Here is a 17,919-nt window from a genome sequence, read left to right as displayed (position 1 = left end):
CAGAGAACAGAACAGAGAACAGAAGATTGAAACAGAACAGAGAACAGAACAGAGAACAGAACAGAGAACAGAAGATTGAAACAGAACAGAGAACAGAACAGAGAACAGAAGATTGAAACAGAACAGAGAACAGAACAGAGAACAGAAGATTGAAACAGAACAGAGAACAGAACAGAGAACAGAAGATTGAAACAAAACAGAGAACAGAACAGAGAACAGAAGATTGAAACAGAACAGAGAACAGAACAGAGAACAGAAGATTGAAACAGAACAGAGAACAGAACAGAGAACAGAACAGAGAACAGAAGATTGAAACAGAACAGAGAACAGAACAGAACAGAGACAGCAGAACAGAAGATTGAAACAGAACAGAGAACAAAACAGAAGATTGAAACAGAACAGAGAACAGAAGATTGAAACAGAACAGAGAACAGAACAGAGAACAGAAGATTGAAACGGAACAGAGAAGAACAGAGAACAGAACAGAAGATTGAAACAGAACAGAGAACAGAACAGAAGATTGAAACAGAACAGAGAACAGAACAGAGAACAGAAGATTGAAACAGAACAGAAAACAGAACAGAGAACAGAAGATTGAAACAGAACAGAGAACAGAACAGAGAACAGAAGATTGAAACAAAACAGAGAACAGAACAGAGAACAGAAGATTGAAACAGAACAGAGAACAGAACAGAGAACAGAACAGAGAACAGAAGATTGAAACAGAACAGAAAACAGAACAGAGAACAGAACAGAGAACAGAAGATTGAAACAGAACAGAGAACAGAACAGAAGATTGAAACAGAACAGAGAACAGAACAGAGAACAGAACAGAGAACAGAAGATTGAAACAGAACAGAGAACAGAACAGAGAACAGAAGATTGAAACAGAACAGAGAACAGAACAGAGAACAGAAGATTGAAACAGAACAGAGAACAGAACAGAGAACAGAAGATTGAAACAAAACAGAGAACAGAACAGAGAACAGAAGATTGAAACAGAACAGAGAACAGAACAGAGAACAGAAGATTGAAACAGAACAGAGAACAGAACAGAGAACAGAACAGAGAACAGAACAGAGAACAGAAGACTGAAACAGAACAGAGAACAGAACAGAGAACAGAAGATTGAAACAGAACAGAACAGAGAACAGAACAGAACAGAGAACAGAACAGAGAACAGAAGATTGAAACGGAACAGAGAAGAACAGAGAACAGAACAGAAGATTGAAACAGAACAGAGAACAGAACAGAAGATTGAAACAGAACAGAGAACAGAACAGAGAACAGAAGATTGAAACAGAACAGAAAACAGAACAGAGAACAGAAGATTGAAACAGAACAGAGAACAGAACAGAGAACAGAACAGAGAACAGAAGATTGAAACAGAACAGAGAACAGAACAGAAGATTGAAACAGAACAGAGAACAGAAGATTGAAACAGAACAGAGAACAGAACAGAGAACAGAAGATTGAAACAGAACAGAGAACAGAAGATTGAAACAGAACAGAGAACAGAACAGAGAACAGAAGATTGAAACAGAACAGAGAACAGAAGATTGAAACAGAACAGAGAACAGAAGATTGAAACAGAACAGAGAACAGAACAGAGAACAGAAGATTGAAACAGAACAGAGAACAGAAGATTGAAACAGAACAGAGAACAGAAGATTGAAACAGAACAGAGAACAGAACAGAGAACAGAAGATTGAAACAGAACAGAGAACAGAAGATTGAAACAGAACAGAGAACAGAACAGAGAACAGAAGATTGAAACAGAACAGAGAACAGAACAGAGCAGCTCAGATGCTTTTTGAGAAAAATCAGGCAAGAAATGTAAATTGGAAGTAGCAGAGAGACAGAGAGAGTTGGATGAAGGCAGTTAAGGAGAGACTTGGGAAAGTTGGTAACCATGAGACTTTCTGAGACCCAAGGGTGAGGAGAGATGGGGACAGCATGGGACAGGACAGGGCAGGGCTGGAAAGAGATGGGAAGAAGAGAGAGGGCGAGACGTCCCCTCATACTAGGCCAACATTAGGGAGCGAGAGAAGGAGGGAGAAAGAGGGAAAGAGGCAGAGAGAGAAAGAGCCTGGGCTTTCTCAGGTCTTGTTTCTACAGTGCGCGTTATGAATTGTGTCATAGGACTGCTGAGTCATGTCTGAAGGGAGGGGAGGGGACGTATATATTTTCATGTGGTCTTGGGCAAACGTTTTCACTGGACCCGCTTGAGCGACCCAGTCCTCTTCACACAGCCAGGCCGTAAATCCACAACCCACTGAGTGATCCGTGTCACCAAACACACAGCACAGAGGAGACTGTGTGATGGAAATACCCCTGGTCGATGTGTGTGTGCGTCCGTGTGTGTGTGTGTGTGTGTGTCGCCTACATCTGTGCGGTCTATGTTCCCTTAATTACCAAGGCTCATTACATGGGCAGGGTGAGTGGGTTTGGCAGCTCCACACATCATGAGGACAAGTACCAAAATAAGGAGTGACTGTCTCTGTCCTCCTGGTGTAGAGGGGAGAGGGGTCTCTTCAGCTCAGTGGAGGCGCGCTGCGCTGCACTGCTGTGCTGTATAAATAGAGGATGACTCTAGCTGATGGCCAATACTTCACCAAGTGCCTCAGTCTTTACAGTAACACAGAAGAGATCTGTCGTAGGCCAGATGCTGTTTCAACTGGGAGTGGAGAATCACTACTGTTTCTTCAGTATAGCCAGTCATGTCCTGTGTCAGTGGCTACAGGCTGCAAATAGGATTCCATTGTTATTGTGACTCCTCTTTTATTTGATTCATTCTATATTATATGTTCTCTCTCTTCTGTATCTTATTTTGGTTTGTTTCTGTTATTGTCTGATGCCTTGGTGGGGGGTGTGGGAGGGGGGGGGTGGTGGACGGTGTGGAGGGGGGGGTGGAGGGGGGAGGGGGGTGTAGAGGGGGGTGTGTGGAGGGGGGGTGTGGAGGGGGTGTGGAGGGGGGGTGTGTGGAGGGGGGGTGTGGAGGGGGTGTGGAGGGGGGGTGTGTGGAGGGGGGGTAAAGGACTGGGGATGTTGTATTGTTATGGTTGTCAATGTTTCTATGTTCTCTAACCTGAAAACATACACAAAGTATATATAAACCAGAAGAACAACAGAGAGGATGGAGAGAAGGAGGAGAAGAAGAGAGGAACAAACAGAGCAGGATGAGTGTGTGAAGGTCTGGCAGGGGGCGTGACCTTAATGAACCCTGGGTAATGCTCACTATGAGTGTGAATGGACAATAGGCCTATAGGGATCACTTTTAGAACTATTTAAAAGTGATTTAAAAGTGTATTTCCAGGTAAATGCCCCAAAAATGTCATTTTGGCTCGGCTAGCTTGGCTGGCTCCTTCTGGGTTTAATACTTAAATAGTTGTTAGTCTCTCTTTCCTGTCCTGGCTGTGGGGTTTATTCCCCTGGTGTTCCTGTGGCTGGCCTGGGTTAACATTGGACCTGGATATAGAGCAGGTGGCATAACTAACTAGCTATATCCTTGCCTTCCTGCATATGTGTTAGAGAAAGAGGCTGAGCATTGAGCACTACCAGTCCCCATCCAGTCTCCTCCCTGTACCCAGCCTTCCTCTCCCACAGCCTGGCCCTGCATGCTGGCCATAGATCCTGGCTCTATAAGCCTGGAAGCACGCACGCACGCACGCACACACGCACACCACACACACACACACACACACACACACACACACACACACACACACACACACACACACACACACACACACACACACACACACACACACACACACACACACACACACACACACACACACACACACAAGTCCCTGGAAGCGGAGGGCCCCTACTAGAGCCCAGATATAATGAACCTCAAGGGGGAAACTAAAGGTCCACCCTGCCTGAAGCCTGGTGGTGCCTAGCCTGGACTGGACCAGGACTGTGTCCCAAATAGAACCCTACTACCTATATAGTGCACTACTTTTGACCAGGGCCCATCAAGTCCTAGCCCAGATGAACGAGGGGGAACCAGACCGTGACACGTCCACCCTACACCCTTCCTGGGGTGGAGTCAGGCAGTGACTGGGGTGGGGAGGAAAGGATGTGGAGGAGACAGCATTGTATGGTTGGGTCCAGAGCCCAGGTTCACTAATTGGGAAATGTCTCATGTATGAAAAGCTCTTTATTAATGAAGTTATTGTAAAACAAACCATTAGGAGACAGACTCTACAGCTGGGAGTTTTATTGTGATTAAGAGTGACAGGGAGGAGAAGAAGGAAATACATCCATGGCCAAAACTCCACAGTGGACAGAAAGTGAGTGACCTCATTGATCCCCTCAAAGTCTGTCCAGCTTCCTTATTCTGGGCAGTGAGAGTCCCTGTTTGCCATGCTTCAGTCTATCCACCTCAGATCAGTCATTCAGGGTTATTCCAGTTTGATGGTCTCTCTCCAGTAGGCTGGTATAAAGACTAGGGTTGCAAAGGGTTGGAAACTTTTCGGTAAATTTCCTGAATTTTTCAGGAAATTTTCTATGGGAAGTTAAGCCCGGGAATTTGGGGAATTTGTTAGCTAGTAAATTTGTTAACTAGTAAATAGTAGCCTACAGCAAAGTGTGTTTAAATAATTTCTAACCTGTTAACAATTTCTGCTAGTTGGTTTTTGATACCATGTGGGTTTTATCTTGCTTGAGCCTGCTAACTGAGGAGTGTTAATTCACCTGTTTCCATACATGTTTCATTTTAAAACATTTATCTGACAAATGAGTTGTTTAATCTAACTGCTTAACTATTTATCTGTACATGGGAATTGTATTTATTTATTTTTACACTTTTCTTCCTAATCTTTACAGGAAAATGCCACGGGCACTATCTGATGTGTGGAGTCATTTCACTGCAGCTAATGTAGAAGGAAAAGCTGTGTACATTTGCAAATACTGTGCCAAATCATATATGTGAAGAATGCAACAAAGATGCAGAATCATCTGGCCAAGTGCATAAAGTTCCCTCAGTGCTCACAACAAGCAACCTCTGACTAAAGTCCCTCTACTTCTATTCGAGGTGAAAATGATGAATCAGACACCTTATCGATAGCAACAGCTCATGGTCCTCCTGGAATCAGAAGTTTTTTGACTCAATGGAGGAACGTAGTCAGAGAAATGCTGATGAATGTCTTCCTCAAGCTGTGTATGCAACTGGTTCACCTCTGATGCACACAGGCAACGTGTATTGGAAGAGATTTCTGAATGTTCTTCACCCAGCATACACCCCTCCAACCAGACATGCTTTATCTACTCATTTGCTGGATGCAGAGTTCAACAGAGTTCAAGTGAAGGTCAAGCAAATCATAGAGAAAGCAGACTGTATTGCAGTCATCTCTGATAGGTGGTTGAATGTTCGTGGGCAAGGAATAATTAACTACATCATCTCCACCCCTCAACCAGTATTCTACAGGAGCACAGACACAAGGGACAACAGACACACCGGTCTCTACATTGCAGATGAGCTGAAGGCAGTCATCAATGACCTTGGACCACAGAAGGTATTTGCACTGGTGACAGACAATGCTGCAAACATGAAGGCTGCTTGGTCTAAAGTGGAGGAGTCCTACCCTCACATCACACCCATTGGCTGTGCTGCTCATGCATTGAACCTGCTCCTCAAGGACATCATGGCACTGAAAACAATGGATACACTCTACAAGAGAGCCAAGGAAATGGTTAGGTATGTGAAGGCTCATCAGCAATCTACCTCACCAAGCGAAGTGAGAAGAATAAGAGCACCACATTGAAGCTGCCCAGCAACACCCGTTGGGGTGGTGTTGTCATCATGTTTGACAGTCTCCTGGAGGGGAAGGAGTCTCTCCAAGAAATGGCCATATCACAGTCTGCCGATATGGACAGCCCCATCAAGAGGATCCTCCTGGATGATGTATTTTGGGAGAGAGTGGTAAGCAGCCTGAAACTCCTGAAACCTATAGCAGTAGCCATTGAGGGAGACAATGCCATCCTGTCTGATGTTCAGACTCTGCTAGCAGATGTAAGAGAAGAAATCCGTACTGCCCTGCCCACTTCACTGTTGCTCCAAGCTGAGGAACCTGCAGTTCTGAAATACATCAAAAAGCGTGAAGACTTCTGCCTGAAGCCCATTCACGCTGCAGAGTACATGTTGGACCCCAAGTATGCTGGTAAGAGCATCCTGTCTGGTGCAGAGATCAACAAGGCCTATGGTGTCATCACTACCGTGTCTCGCCACCTTGGCCTGGATGAGGGCAAGGTTCTTGGCAGTCTGGCGGAGTACACTTCCAAGCAAGGGCTTTGGGATGGAGATGCAATATGGCAGTCGCGCCAACATATCTCATCAGCCACCTGGTGGAAAGGACTTTGTGGATCTGAGGCTCTTTCCCCTGTTGCCTCCATCATCCTCCAAATCCCACCAACATCAGCCGCCTCAGAGCGCAACTGGTCCTTGTTTGGGAACACACACACCAAAGCACGCAACAGGCTGACCAATACAAGGGTTGAAAAATTGCCATCCGGGCAAATTTGAGGCTTTTTGAGCCTGACAACGAGCCATCCTCAACAAGGTTGGAAAGTGACAGTGAAGATGAGGCCTCAGAGTCTGATGTTCAAGAGGTGGACATTGAGGAGGTCCAGGGAGAAGAGATGGAAGCCTGAGAGGAAGACAACCAAAGCTTTAGTTTCAAGACTATCATTTTACAGATGTATGTTGAAAATGTTTTTGGGAGATGCGATGGATCATTGGGGATCATTCAATATTCCCTTTCTTTTGCTGTTCAGTGAAATCATCCCATGTGGAGAGTCAACTCATTTAATTAAAGTTCAATTCATAACAATTTTTTATTTTTATTTCTATTGGAAGGATTTAATCATTTGAATTATGTCTACTTATGATAAGGTAAAAGGTTTATGTTTCTGTCTCCATATGATTGTCACGTCCTGACCATAGAGAGCTCGTATTTTTCTATGGTAGAGTAGGTCAGGGCGTGACTGGGGGGGTTTTGTCTAGTTTATTTATTTCTATGTTTGGTTCTAGTTTCTTTTTTCTATGTTGGGGCTTTTTTCTAGTTAAAATGTTCTATGTTGTGTTCTATATTCTTTTTTCTATGTTGGGGTTATCGTATGATTCCCAATTAGAAGCAGCTGGTCATTGTTGTCTCTAATTGGGGATCATATTTAAGTTGTTGTTTTTCCCACTAGTGTCTGTGGGAGATTATTTTGAGTTAGTACATGTTGTACCTCTTCGTCACGTTTTTTGTATTTTTTTTATTTATATATATATATATATATATATATATATATATATATATATATATATATATATATATAGTTTATTGTATGTATTGCATAGTTTCACATATAAATGAAGATGTGGAATGATACGCACGCTGCGACTTGGTCTCATTCATATGACGGCCGTGACAATGATATGGTAAATATATCCAATGCAACAAAATGGACATTTAAAAAGTATTGATATTAATTTGCAGATATTTTCATTCATTCCCGTTAATCACCACGGAAAGTTTCCACCTCTGAATATTCCCCAAAATGTTCAACCCTAATAAAGACACAGCTGTGGTATGCTGTTAATGCCTATTGACACATCACAATGACAGACCATCCCTCACCATACACAAACACACACACAGCAAGATGTGTGTGTCAGACCAGCTGATGTAAACTGAAGTGAAAGGAACCTGTTTCTTCATAGAGCGATGGAGTTATTTATTTGCCAAATGAAGACTGGACACAAACACACCCATACCACGTAAACAGGCCCCATTGGCACGGTATTCAGGGGGTTGGCATGGCGATGCATCGCTATAAGACAGGGGAAGCGTTCTCTGAGTTGCTACTTCAGGAGTGTGTATAACGGAGGGTTTTGACTGGAGGCCTTCGCTGAGGGGCATTGACGTGGGTCTAAATGATGCCATTAACTGTGGGCTCAAGAGATGCCAGCCTAGTGCATTAGTGTGCGCAAGTTAACATAAACACTGTGGACTTTTGGCCAGGAGAAACGGAAGTGATGTTAGGATGGGGGGGGGAGACACAGAGGAGGGCTCTGAGGTAGGGATTGGGTTCTGTGTGTAACAGAGAGGACTTGTAGAGATGAAGGGGTGGCAGGTAGCCTGGCGGTTAGAACGTTGGACCAGTAACCCAAAGGTTGCTAGATCGAATCTGTCCTTCTGCCCCTGAACAAGCCAGTTAACCCACTGTTCCTAGGCCGTCATTGAAAATAAGAATGTGTTCTTAACTGACTTGCCTAGTTAAATAAAGGTTAAATAAAGGTTAAATAAAATATAAAAAATAATAAAATAAAATGAAACTTGAGTAAAGGGGTCTACAATGTTGTTAGACTTGACATTCCACCACTGATATGTAGATGATTGTGAAGCTCCTTGTTTCTCTGGTTCCTTGTGTTTCTGTTACATACAGTGTGTTTGTATTGTATTTATCATGGATCCCCATTAGTTCCTGCCAAGACAGCAGCTACTCTTCCTGGGGTTTATTATGGATCCCCATTAGTTCCTGCCAAGACAGCAGCTACTCTTCCTGGGGTTTATTATGGATCCCCATTAGTTCCTGCCAAGACAGCAGCTACTCTTCCTGGGGTTTATTATGGATCCCCATTAGTTCCTGCCAAGACAGCAGCTACTCTTCCTGGGGTTTATTATGGATCCCCATTAGTTCCTGCCAAGACAGCAGCTACTCTTCCTGGGGTTTATTATGGATCCCCATTAGTTCCTGCCAAGACAGCAGCTACTCTTCCTGGGGTTTATTATGGATCCCCATTAGTTCCTGCCAAGACAGCAGCTACTCTTCCTGGGGTTTATTATGGATCCCCATTAGTTCCTGCCAAGACAGCAGCTACTCTTCCTGGGGTTTATTATGGATCCCCATTAGTTCCTGCCAAGGCAGCAGCTACTCTTCCTGGGGTTTATTATGGATCCCCATTAGTTCCTGCCAAGACAGCAGCTACTCTTCCTGGGGTTTATAATGGATCCCCATTAGTTCCTGCCAAGACAGCAGCTACTCTTCCTGGGGTTTATTATGGATCCCCATTAGTTCCTGCCAAGACAGCAGCTACTCTTCCTGGGGTTTATTATGGATCCCCATTAGTTCCTGCCAAGACAGCAGCTACTCTTCCTGGGGTTTATTATGGATCCCCATTAGTTCCTGCCAAGACAGCAGCTACTCTTCCTGGGGTTTATTATGGATCCCCATTAGTTCCTGCCAAGACAGCAGCTACTCTTCCTGGGGTTTATTATGGATCCCCATTAGTTCCTGCCAAGACAGCAGCTACTCTTCCTGGGGTTTATTATGGATCCCCATTAGTTCCTGCCAAGGCAGCAGCTACTCTTCCTGGGGTTTATTATGGATCCCCATTAGTTCCTGCCAAGACAGCAGCTACTCTTCCTGGGGTTTATTATGGATCCCCATTAGTTCTGCCAAGCCAGCAGCTACTCTTCCTGGGGTTTATTATGGATCCCCATTAGTTCCTGCCAAGGCAGCAGCTACTCTTCCTGGGGTTTATCATGGATCCCCATTAGTTCCTGCCAAGACAGCAGCTACTCTTCCTGGGGTTTATTATGGATCCCCATTAGTTCCTGCCAAGGCAGCAGCTACTCTTCCTGGGGTTTATCATGGATCCCCATTAGTTCCTGCCAAGACAGCAGCTACTCTTCCTGGGGTTTATTATGGATCCCCATTAGTTCCTGCCAAGACAGCAGCTACTCTTCCTGGGGTTTATTATGGATGCCCATTAGTTCCTGCCAAGACAGCAGCTACTCTTCCTGGGGTTTATTATGGATCCCCATTAGTTCCTGCCAAGACAGCAGCTACTCTTCCTGGGGTTTATTATGGATCCCCATTAGTTCCTGCCAAGACAGCAGCTACTCTTCCTGGGGTCCAGCAAATCTACCTTTTTTTAAACATTACAATAAATTCACAACAGATTCCACAAGTGTGTGCCCTCAGGCCCCTACTCCACTACCACATATCTACAGTACTAAATCCATGCATGTTATCATGTGTATGTGCTTGTGTTGTTCATGGTGGTGTTTCTGTGTGTGTGTGTTCTCTCTGTGTGTGTGTGTGTGTGTGTGTGTGTGTGTGTGTGTGTGTGTGTGTGTGTGTGTGTGTGTGTGTGTGTGTGTGTGTGTGTGTGTGTGTGTGTGAGTGTGTGTGTGTGAGACTGCACCACTCACCTGTTTCTCAGTGTGTGTGTTCTCTCTCTGTGTGTGTGTGTGTGTGTGTGTGTGTGTGTGTGTGTGTGTGTGTGTGTGAGTGAGACTGCACCACTCACCTGTTTCTCAGTGTGTGTGCGGGCAGCTTCCTCCTGAGCCAGTACCATCTCTCTCTCTGCAGTGATCTGGACACTCTCTCTCAGAGCCTCCTCCAGCTCCTCTATTCGCTCCTCCTTCTGGCGCAGGGAGTCCTGGGGAACACACACACACACACACACACACACACACACACACACACACACACACACACACACACACACACACACACACACACTTGATTAGGGAGATGCCTGTATGTAAGCAAACATATACACACACACACACACACACTAGGAATAGTTACCAGCCTGTATGGAAGGAAACACACACACACACACACACACACACACACACACACACACACTAGGAATAGTTACCAGCCTGTATGGAAGGAAACACACACACACACACACACACACACACACACACACACACACACACACACACACACACACACACACACACACACACACACACACACACACACACACACACTAGGAATAGTTACCAGCCTGTATGGAAGGAAACACACACACACACACACACACACACACACACACACACACACACACACAAGGAATAGTTACCAGCCTGTATGGAAGGAAACCTTCATATGACCTTCAGCTATTCTAGTTGGTATACTTGTGATGCATTTTTCAAGAGCGACCAGGGAAGAGCTGTGCAGTGAATCAATCTGGTGGAATGTATGACAGTAGCATTCATTGAACCCCTGAGGACCAGGTGAACTAACTAGAAACACATACCACCTCATCAGTGACGTGGACACGCTGATAGAGTACTATGATGTGGTGGGACATTGAAAACACCGGACAGGACTGGAACCCAGAGTGTCACAAAGTCAGTCAGGTCACCAGTGTGGTCGCGATGGTTAGAGAAGCAGAACCCCCAATACATTTCTCCACACTGACTCACACACACACAGTCTATTATCTATGGCTGATGATAGGTGAGTCAGACCAGTGGCTTTTCTGTCTGTCTGTCTGTCTGTCTGTCTGTCTGTCTGTCTGTCTGTCTGTCTGTCTGTCTGTCTGTCTGTCTGTCTGTCTGTCTGTCTGTCTGTCTGTCTGTCTGTCTGTCTGTCTGTCTGTCTGTCTGTCTGTCTGTCTGTCTGTCTGTCGGTTGGTTCTATCTGTTGTGTGTCTGCGTGTGTGTCTGCGTGTGTGTCTGCGTGTGTGCGTGTGCGTGTGTGTGTGTGTGTGTGTGTGTGTGTGTATGTGTGTGTGTGTGTGTGTGTGTGTGTGTGTGTGTGTGTGAGGGATCAGATCCTGGAGGCTTGGCGATGCCAGAAGAGTCAGGCTTAGTAACTCCAGGGGAAATGAAGAGGGAATGTTGTACACTATGTAATATAATGTAATGTAATATAATACACAGGAGAAATCAAGCTTTCCCCTCTGTGTCCACTGGAGCCCCTAACAGAAGACCTCCCTCCTCCTGGCTGGCCCTTTCACCACACTGTGTACCTCTCTCTCTCTCTATCTCTCTCACACACACACCACACACACACACACACACACACACACACACACACACACACACACACACACACACACACACACACACACACACACACACACACACACACACACACACACACACACACACACAGACACGCACGCACGCACACACACACACACGTTACATTACGGTAGTCCATCGTATCCGATGATGACTTCCACTTCTGAGTTAACGGTGAATACTGTATTGCAGTCTGTATTGGTGGGGGCAGACATGGTTGTATATCAGTCTGTATTGGTGGGGGCAGACATGGTTGTATATCAGTCTGTGTTGGTGGGGGCAGACATGGTTGTATATCAGTCTGTGTTGGTGGGGGCAGACATGGTTGTATATCAGTCTGTATTGGTGGGGGCAGACATGGTTGTATGTCAGTCTGTATTGGTGGGGGCAGACATGGTTGTATATCAGTCTGTATTGGTGGGGGCAGACATGGTTGTATATCAGTCTGTATTGGTGGGGGCAGACATGGTTGTATATCAGTCTGTGTTACTGCGGGCAGACATGGTTGTGTCAGTCTGTATTGGTGGGGGCAGACATGGTTGTATATCAGTCTGTATTGGTGGGGGCAGACATGGTTGTATATCAGTCTGTATTGGTGGGGGCAGACATGGTTGTATATCAGTCTGTATTGGTGGGGGCAGACATGGTTGTATATCAGTCTGTATTGGTGGGGGCAGACATGGTTGTATGTCAGTCTGTATTGGTGGGGGCAGACATGGTTGTATATCAGTCTGTATTGGTGGGGGCAGACATGGTTGTATATCAGTCTGTATTGGTGGGGGCAGACATGGTTGTTTATCAGTCTGTGTTGGTGGGGGCAGACATGGTTGTATGTCAGTCTGTATTGGTGGGGGCAGACATGGTTGTATATCAGTCTGTATTGGTGGGGGCAGACATGGTTGTATATCAGTCTGTATTGGTGGGGGCAGACATGGTTGTATATCAGTCTGTATTGGTGGGGGCAGACATGGTTGTATATCAGTCTGTATTGGTGGGGGCAGACATGGTTGTATGTCAGTCTGTATTGGTGGGGGCAGACATGGTTGTATATCAGTCTGTATTGGTGGGGGCAGACATGGTTGTATATCAGTCTGTATTGGTGGGGGCAGACATGGTTGTATATCAGTCTGTATTGGTGGGGGCAGACATGGTTGTATATCAGTCTGTATTGGTGGGGGCAGACATGGTTGTATATCAGTCTGTATTGGTGGGGGCAGACATGGTTGTATATCAGTCTGTGTTGGTGGGGGCAGACATGGTTGTATGTCAGTCTGTATTGGTGGGGGCAGACATGGTTGTATATCAGTCTGTATTGGTGGGGGCAGACATGGTTGTATATCAGTCTGTATTGGTGGGGGCAGACATGGTTGTATATCAGTCTGTGTTGGTGGGGGCAGACATGGTTGTATATCAGTCTGTGTTGGTGGGGGCAGACATGGTTGTATGTCAGTCTGTATTGGTGGGGGCAGACATGGTTGTATATCAGTCTGTATTGGTGGGGGCAGACATGGTTGTATATCAGTCTGTATTGGTGGGGGCAGACATGGTTGTATATCAGTCTGTATTGGTGGGGGCAGATATGGTTGTATATCAGTCTGTATTGGTGGGGGCAGATATGGTTGTATATCAGTCTGTGTTGGTGGGGGCAGACATGGTTGTATGTCAGTCTGTATTGGTGGGGGCAGACATGGTTGTATATCAGTCTGTATTGGTGGGGGCAGACATGGTTCTATATCAGTCTGTGTTGGTGGGGGCAGACATGGTTGTATGTCAGTCTGTATTGGTGGGGGCAGACATGGTTGTATATCAGTCTGTATTGGTGGGGGCAGACATGGTTGTATATCAGTCTGTATTGGTGGGGGCAGACATGGTTGTATATCAGTCTGTATTGGTGGGGGCAGACATGGTTGTTTATCAGTCCGTGTTGGTGGGGGCAGACATGGTTGTTTATCAGTCTGTATTGGTGGGGGCAGACATGGTTGTATGTCAGTCTGTATTGGTGGGGGCAGACATGGTTGTATATCAGTCTGTATTGGTGGGGGCAGACATGGTTGTATATCAGTCTGTATTGGTGGGGGCAGACATGGTTGTATGTCAGTCTGTATTGGTGGGGGCAGACATGGTTGTATATCAGTCTGTATTGGTGGGGGCAGACATGGTTGTATATCAGTCTGTATTGGTGGGGGCAGACATGGTTGTATGTCAGTCTGTATTGGTGGGGGCAGACATGGTTGTATATCAGTCTGTATTGGTGGGGGCAGACATGGTTGTTTATCAGTCTGTGTTGGTGGGGGCAGACATGGTTGTATGTCAGTCTGTATTGGTGGGGGCAGACATGGTTGTATATCAGTCTGTATTGGTGGGGGCAGACATGGTTGTATATCAGTCTGTATTGGTGGGGGCAGACATGGTTGTATATCAGTCTGTATTGGTGGGGGCAGACATGGTTGTATATCAGTCTGTATTGGTGGGGGCAGACATGGTTGTATGTCAGTCCGTGTTGGTGGGGGCAGACACCAATATGTCTGGGCATACTCTAACAGTTGGTGCTGGGGGACCATGGCCTCCATACTCTAACAGTTGGTGCTGGGTGACCATGGCCTCCATACTCTAACAGTTGGTGCTGGGTGACCATGGCCTCCATACTCTAACAGTTGGTGCTGGGTGACCATGTCCTCCATACTCTAACAGTTGGTGCTGGGTGACCATGTCCTCCATACTCTAACAGTTGGTGCTGGGGGACCATGGCCTCCATACTCTAACAGTTGGTGCTGGGTGACCATGGCCTCCATACTCTAACAGTTGGTGCTGGGTGACCATGGCCTCCATACTCTAACAGTTGGTGTTGGGTGACCATGGCCTCCATACTCTAACAGTTGGTGCTGGGTGACCATGTCCTCCATACTCTAACAGTTGGTGCTGGGGGACCATGGCCTCCATACTCTAACAGTTGGTGTTGGGTGACCATGGCCTCCATACTCTAACAGTTGGTGCTGGGTGACCATGGCCTCCATACTCTAACAGTTGGTGCTGGGTGACCATGGCCTCCATACTCTAACAGTTGGTGCTGGGTGACCATGGCCTCCATACTCTAACAGTTGGTGTTGGGTGACCATGGCCTCCATACTCTAACAGTTGGTGCTGGGTGACCATGGCCTCCATACTCTAACAGTTGGTGCTGGGTGACCATGGCCTCCATACTCTAACAGTTGGTGCTGGGGGACCATGGCCTCCATACTCTAACAGTTGGTGCTGGGTGGCCATGTCCTCCATACTCTAACAGTTGGTGCTGGGTGACCATGGCCTCCATACTCTAACAGTTGGTGCTGGGTGACCATGGCCTCCATACTCTAACAGTTGGTGCTGGGTGACCATGGCCTCCATACTCTAACAGTTGGTGCTGGGTGACCATGGCCTCCATACTCTAACAGTTGGTGCTGGGTGACCATGGCCTCCATACTCTAACAGTTGGTGCTGGGTGACCATGGCCTCCATACTCTAACAGTTGGTGCTGGGGGACCATGGCCTCCATACTCTAACAGTTGGTGCTGGGTGACCATGGCCTCCATACTCTAACAGTTGGTGCTGGGTGACCATGGCCTCCATACTCTAACAGTTGGTGCTGGGTGACCATGGCCTCCATACTCTAACAGTTGGTGCTGGGTGGCCATGTCCTCCATACTCTAACAGTTGGTGCTGGGTGACCATGGCCTCCATACTCTAACAGTTGGTGCTGGGTGACCATGTCCTCCATACTCTAACAGTTGGTGCTGGGTGACCATGTCCTCCATACTCTAACAGTTGGTGCTGGGTGACCATGGCCTCCATACTCTAACAGTTGGTGCTGGGTGACCATGTCCTCCATACTCTAACAGTTGGTGCTGGGTGACCATGTCCTCCATACTCTAACAGTTGGTGCTGGGTGACCATGGCCTCCATACTCTAACAGTTGGTGCTGGGGGACCATGGCCTCCATACTCTTACAGTTGGTGCTGGGTGACCATGGCCTCCATACTCTAACAGTTGGTGCTGGGTGACCATGGCCTCCATACTCTAACAGTTGGTGCTGGGTGACCATGGCCTCCATACTCTAACAGTTGGTGTTGGGTGACCATGGCCTCCATACTCTAACAGTTGGTCTTAGCAAGTATTTCTGTATGGGGCACACAGTTGCACCAGGTGATTCCCAGGATGCACTGCAGCCATCGTATGTGGAATCGGTTTGAGCAGCTTGTTGTGGCGACTATAAGTGACCCAGGCTTCACAGCTGTAAAGAAGTGTGGTGATGCAGAATGGCTTGATAGATGGCGACTTTGGTGTGGAGGTGGCAATCCCAGTTTTGGAAGACCCTGCGTCTGAGTTTCCCCGACGGCAGCTGATGCTTGATTGATCCTGTTTTGAATTTCAAGGTCGATGCTTCAGTCCTCCGAGAGGATACTGCCCAGGTATTTAAAGGATGGGACTATTGCCAGTGATTTGTGTTCAATGGTGAAGACAGGCATGGAGGGTGAAGGGCTGGATCTCCATTGGCAGACCACCTCTGTCTTGGTGGTGTTGTTAGACAATCCCATCCTGCTATAGACCCTCAAAGCCATTACAAGGATGGACTGAAGGTCTTCCGGAGTGTGGGCCAGAAGAGCACAGTCATCAGCATACTGCAGCTCAAGAACCCGCTCCGTCAAAACCTTGCTGGTTGCTTGGAGCCTCCTGATGTTCAATAGGTTTCCATCCAGCCTGTCCACCACAACACCGCTGCTGTCCTCAAGCTCCTTGTGGAGAAGCTGGGTAACCCATAGGAGGAAGATGTTAAAGAGGACAGGTGCCAGCACACACCCCTGCCTCACACCGATGCTTACTCCAAAGGGCACTGACTCCTGCCCTCCTATGGCCACCCGAGCCGTCATCCCATCATGGAACTGGCAAAGGACGTTGACACGTTTGGCTGTCCAGCCACATTTGAGTAGAATGCCTCATAGTGGTTCCATGCTCACAGTGTTGAAGAACTTGGGGAGGTCGTGGAAAAACTTGGAGAGGTCGTGGAAGGCCTTGGGGAGGTCGTGGAAGGCCTTGGGGAGGTCGTGGAAGGCCTTGGGGAGGTCGTGGAAGGCCTTGGGGAGGTCGTGGAAGGCCTTGGGGAGGTCGTGGAAGGCCTTGGGGAGGTCCTGGAAGGCCTTGGGGAGGTCGTGGAAGGCCTTGGGGAGGTCGTGGAAGGCCTTGGGGAGGTCGTGGAAGGCCTTGGGGAGGTCGTGGAAGGCCTTGGGGAGGTCCTGGAAGGCCTTGGGGAGGTCGTCGAAGGCCTTGGGGAGGTCGTGGAAGGCCTTGGGGAGGTCGTGGAAGGCCTTGGGGAGGTCGTGGAAGGCCTTGGGGAGGTCGTGGAAGGCCTTGGGGAGGTCGTGGAAGGCCTTGGGGAGGTCGTGGAAGGCCTTGGGGAGGTCGTGGAAGGCCTTGGGGAGGTCGTGGAAGGCCTTGGGGAGGTCGTGGAAAGGCCTTGGGGAGGTCCTGATGCTGTTCACGGCACTTCTCCTGGAGCTGCCGTGTGGTGAATATCATGTGGACTGTAGTCCTGTTCTTTCTGAAGCTGCATTGTGTCTCTGGCAGCAGTTCCTCTGTGATGTTGTTCACCAGCCTGTGTAGCATCACCTTGGTCAGGACCTTGCCGGTAAGAAGGGATATACCCCAGCTGTTATCGCAGATGGACTTGTCACCCGTGTTCTTATATATGGTGACAATGTTTCCATCCCGCCACTGTTGGGGGACGATCTCTCACACACATACACACAATCAGCTTTTTCAGTCCTCTCAACCACATCCCTCTTCTTTAAAAAGACAGCCTCACAGAGAGTATTTCTCTCCATTCCTTTCTAAAACCACACCACAATCCTCCCCCCTTCCCTTCGTTTATTTACTTTTCTCTCCTCCTCCTCCTCCTCCTCTTCATCACTCCTCCTTCTCCTCCTCAGAGTGCTATTTGAGTGTTTCTGACTAGGAACCTCAGGGAGGGAACCAGCTGTATCTGTCCCAAATCAAACTGCATATTTGTGTTCATGAAGGTTCAGCCACTGAACTGACTTATTACTGGAAGTCAGGGACACGG

At 47.3% G+C, this 17,919-nt stretch overlaps 1 protein-coding gene across 13 annotated transcripts in view; it reads right to left on the bottom strand.

The window, feature by feature from the left end:
* Window positions 1-17,919, bottom strand: part of LOC106576657 (ELKS/Rab6-interacting/CAST family member 1) — a 549,430-nt gene that overhangs the window by 299,334 nt on the left and 232,177 nt on the right. For all 13 annotated transcript variants that reach the window (XM_082977939.1, XM_082977941.1, XM_082977940.1 and 10 more), the window contains one exon: window positions 10,310-10,441. In XM_082977939.1, the coding sequence (XP_082834065.1) occupies window positions 10,310-10,441 (132 nt within the window). The remainder of the gene's footprint in view (window positions 1-10,309; window positions 10,442-17,919) is intronic.

This window comes from Salmo salar, chromosome 07 (genome assembly GCF_965601325.2).
Source record: "Salmo salar chromosome 07, fSalSal1, whole genome shotgun sequence".
Lineage (NCBI taxonomy): Eukaryota > Metazoa > Chordata > Actinopteri > Salmoniformes > Salmonidae > Salmo > Salmo salar.
The sequence above is the reverse complement of the archived record's forward strand: the minus strand, read 5'-3'. Positions and strand labels throughout refer to the sequence as shown.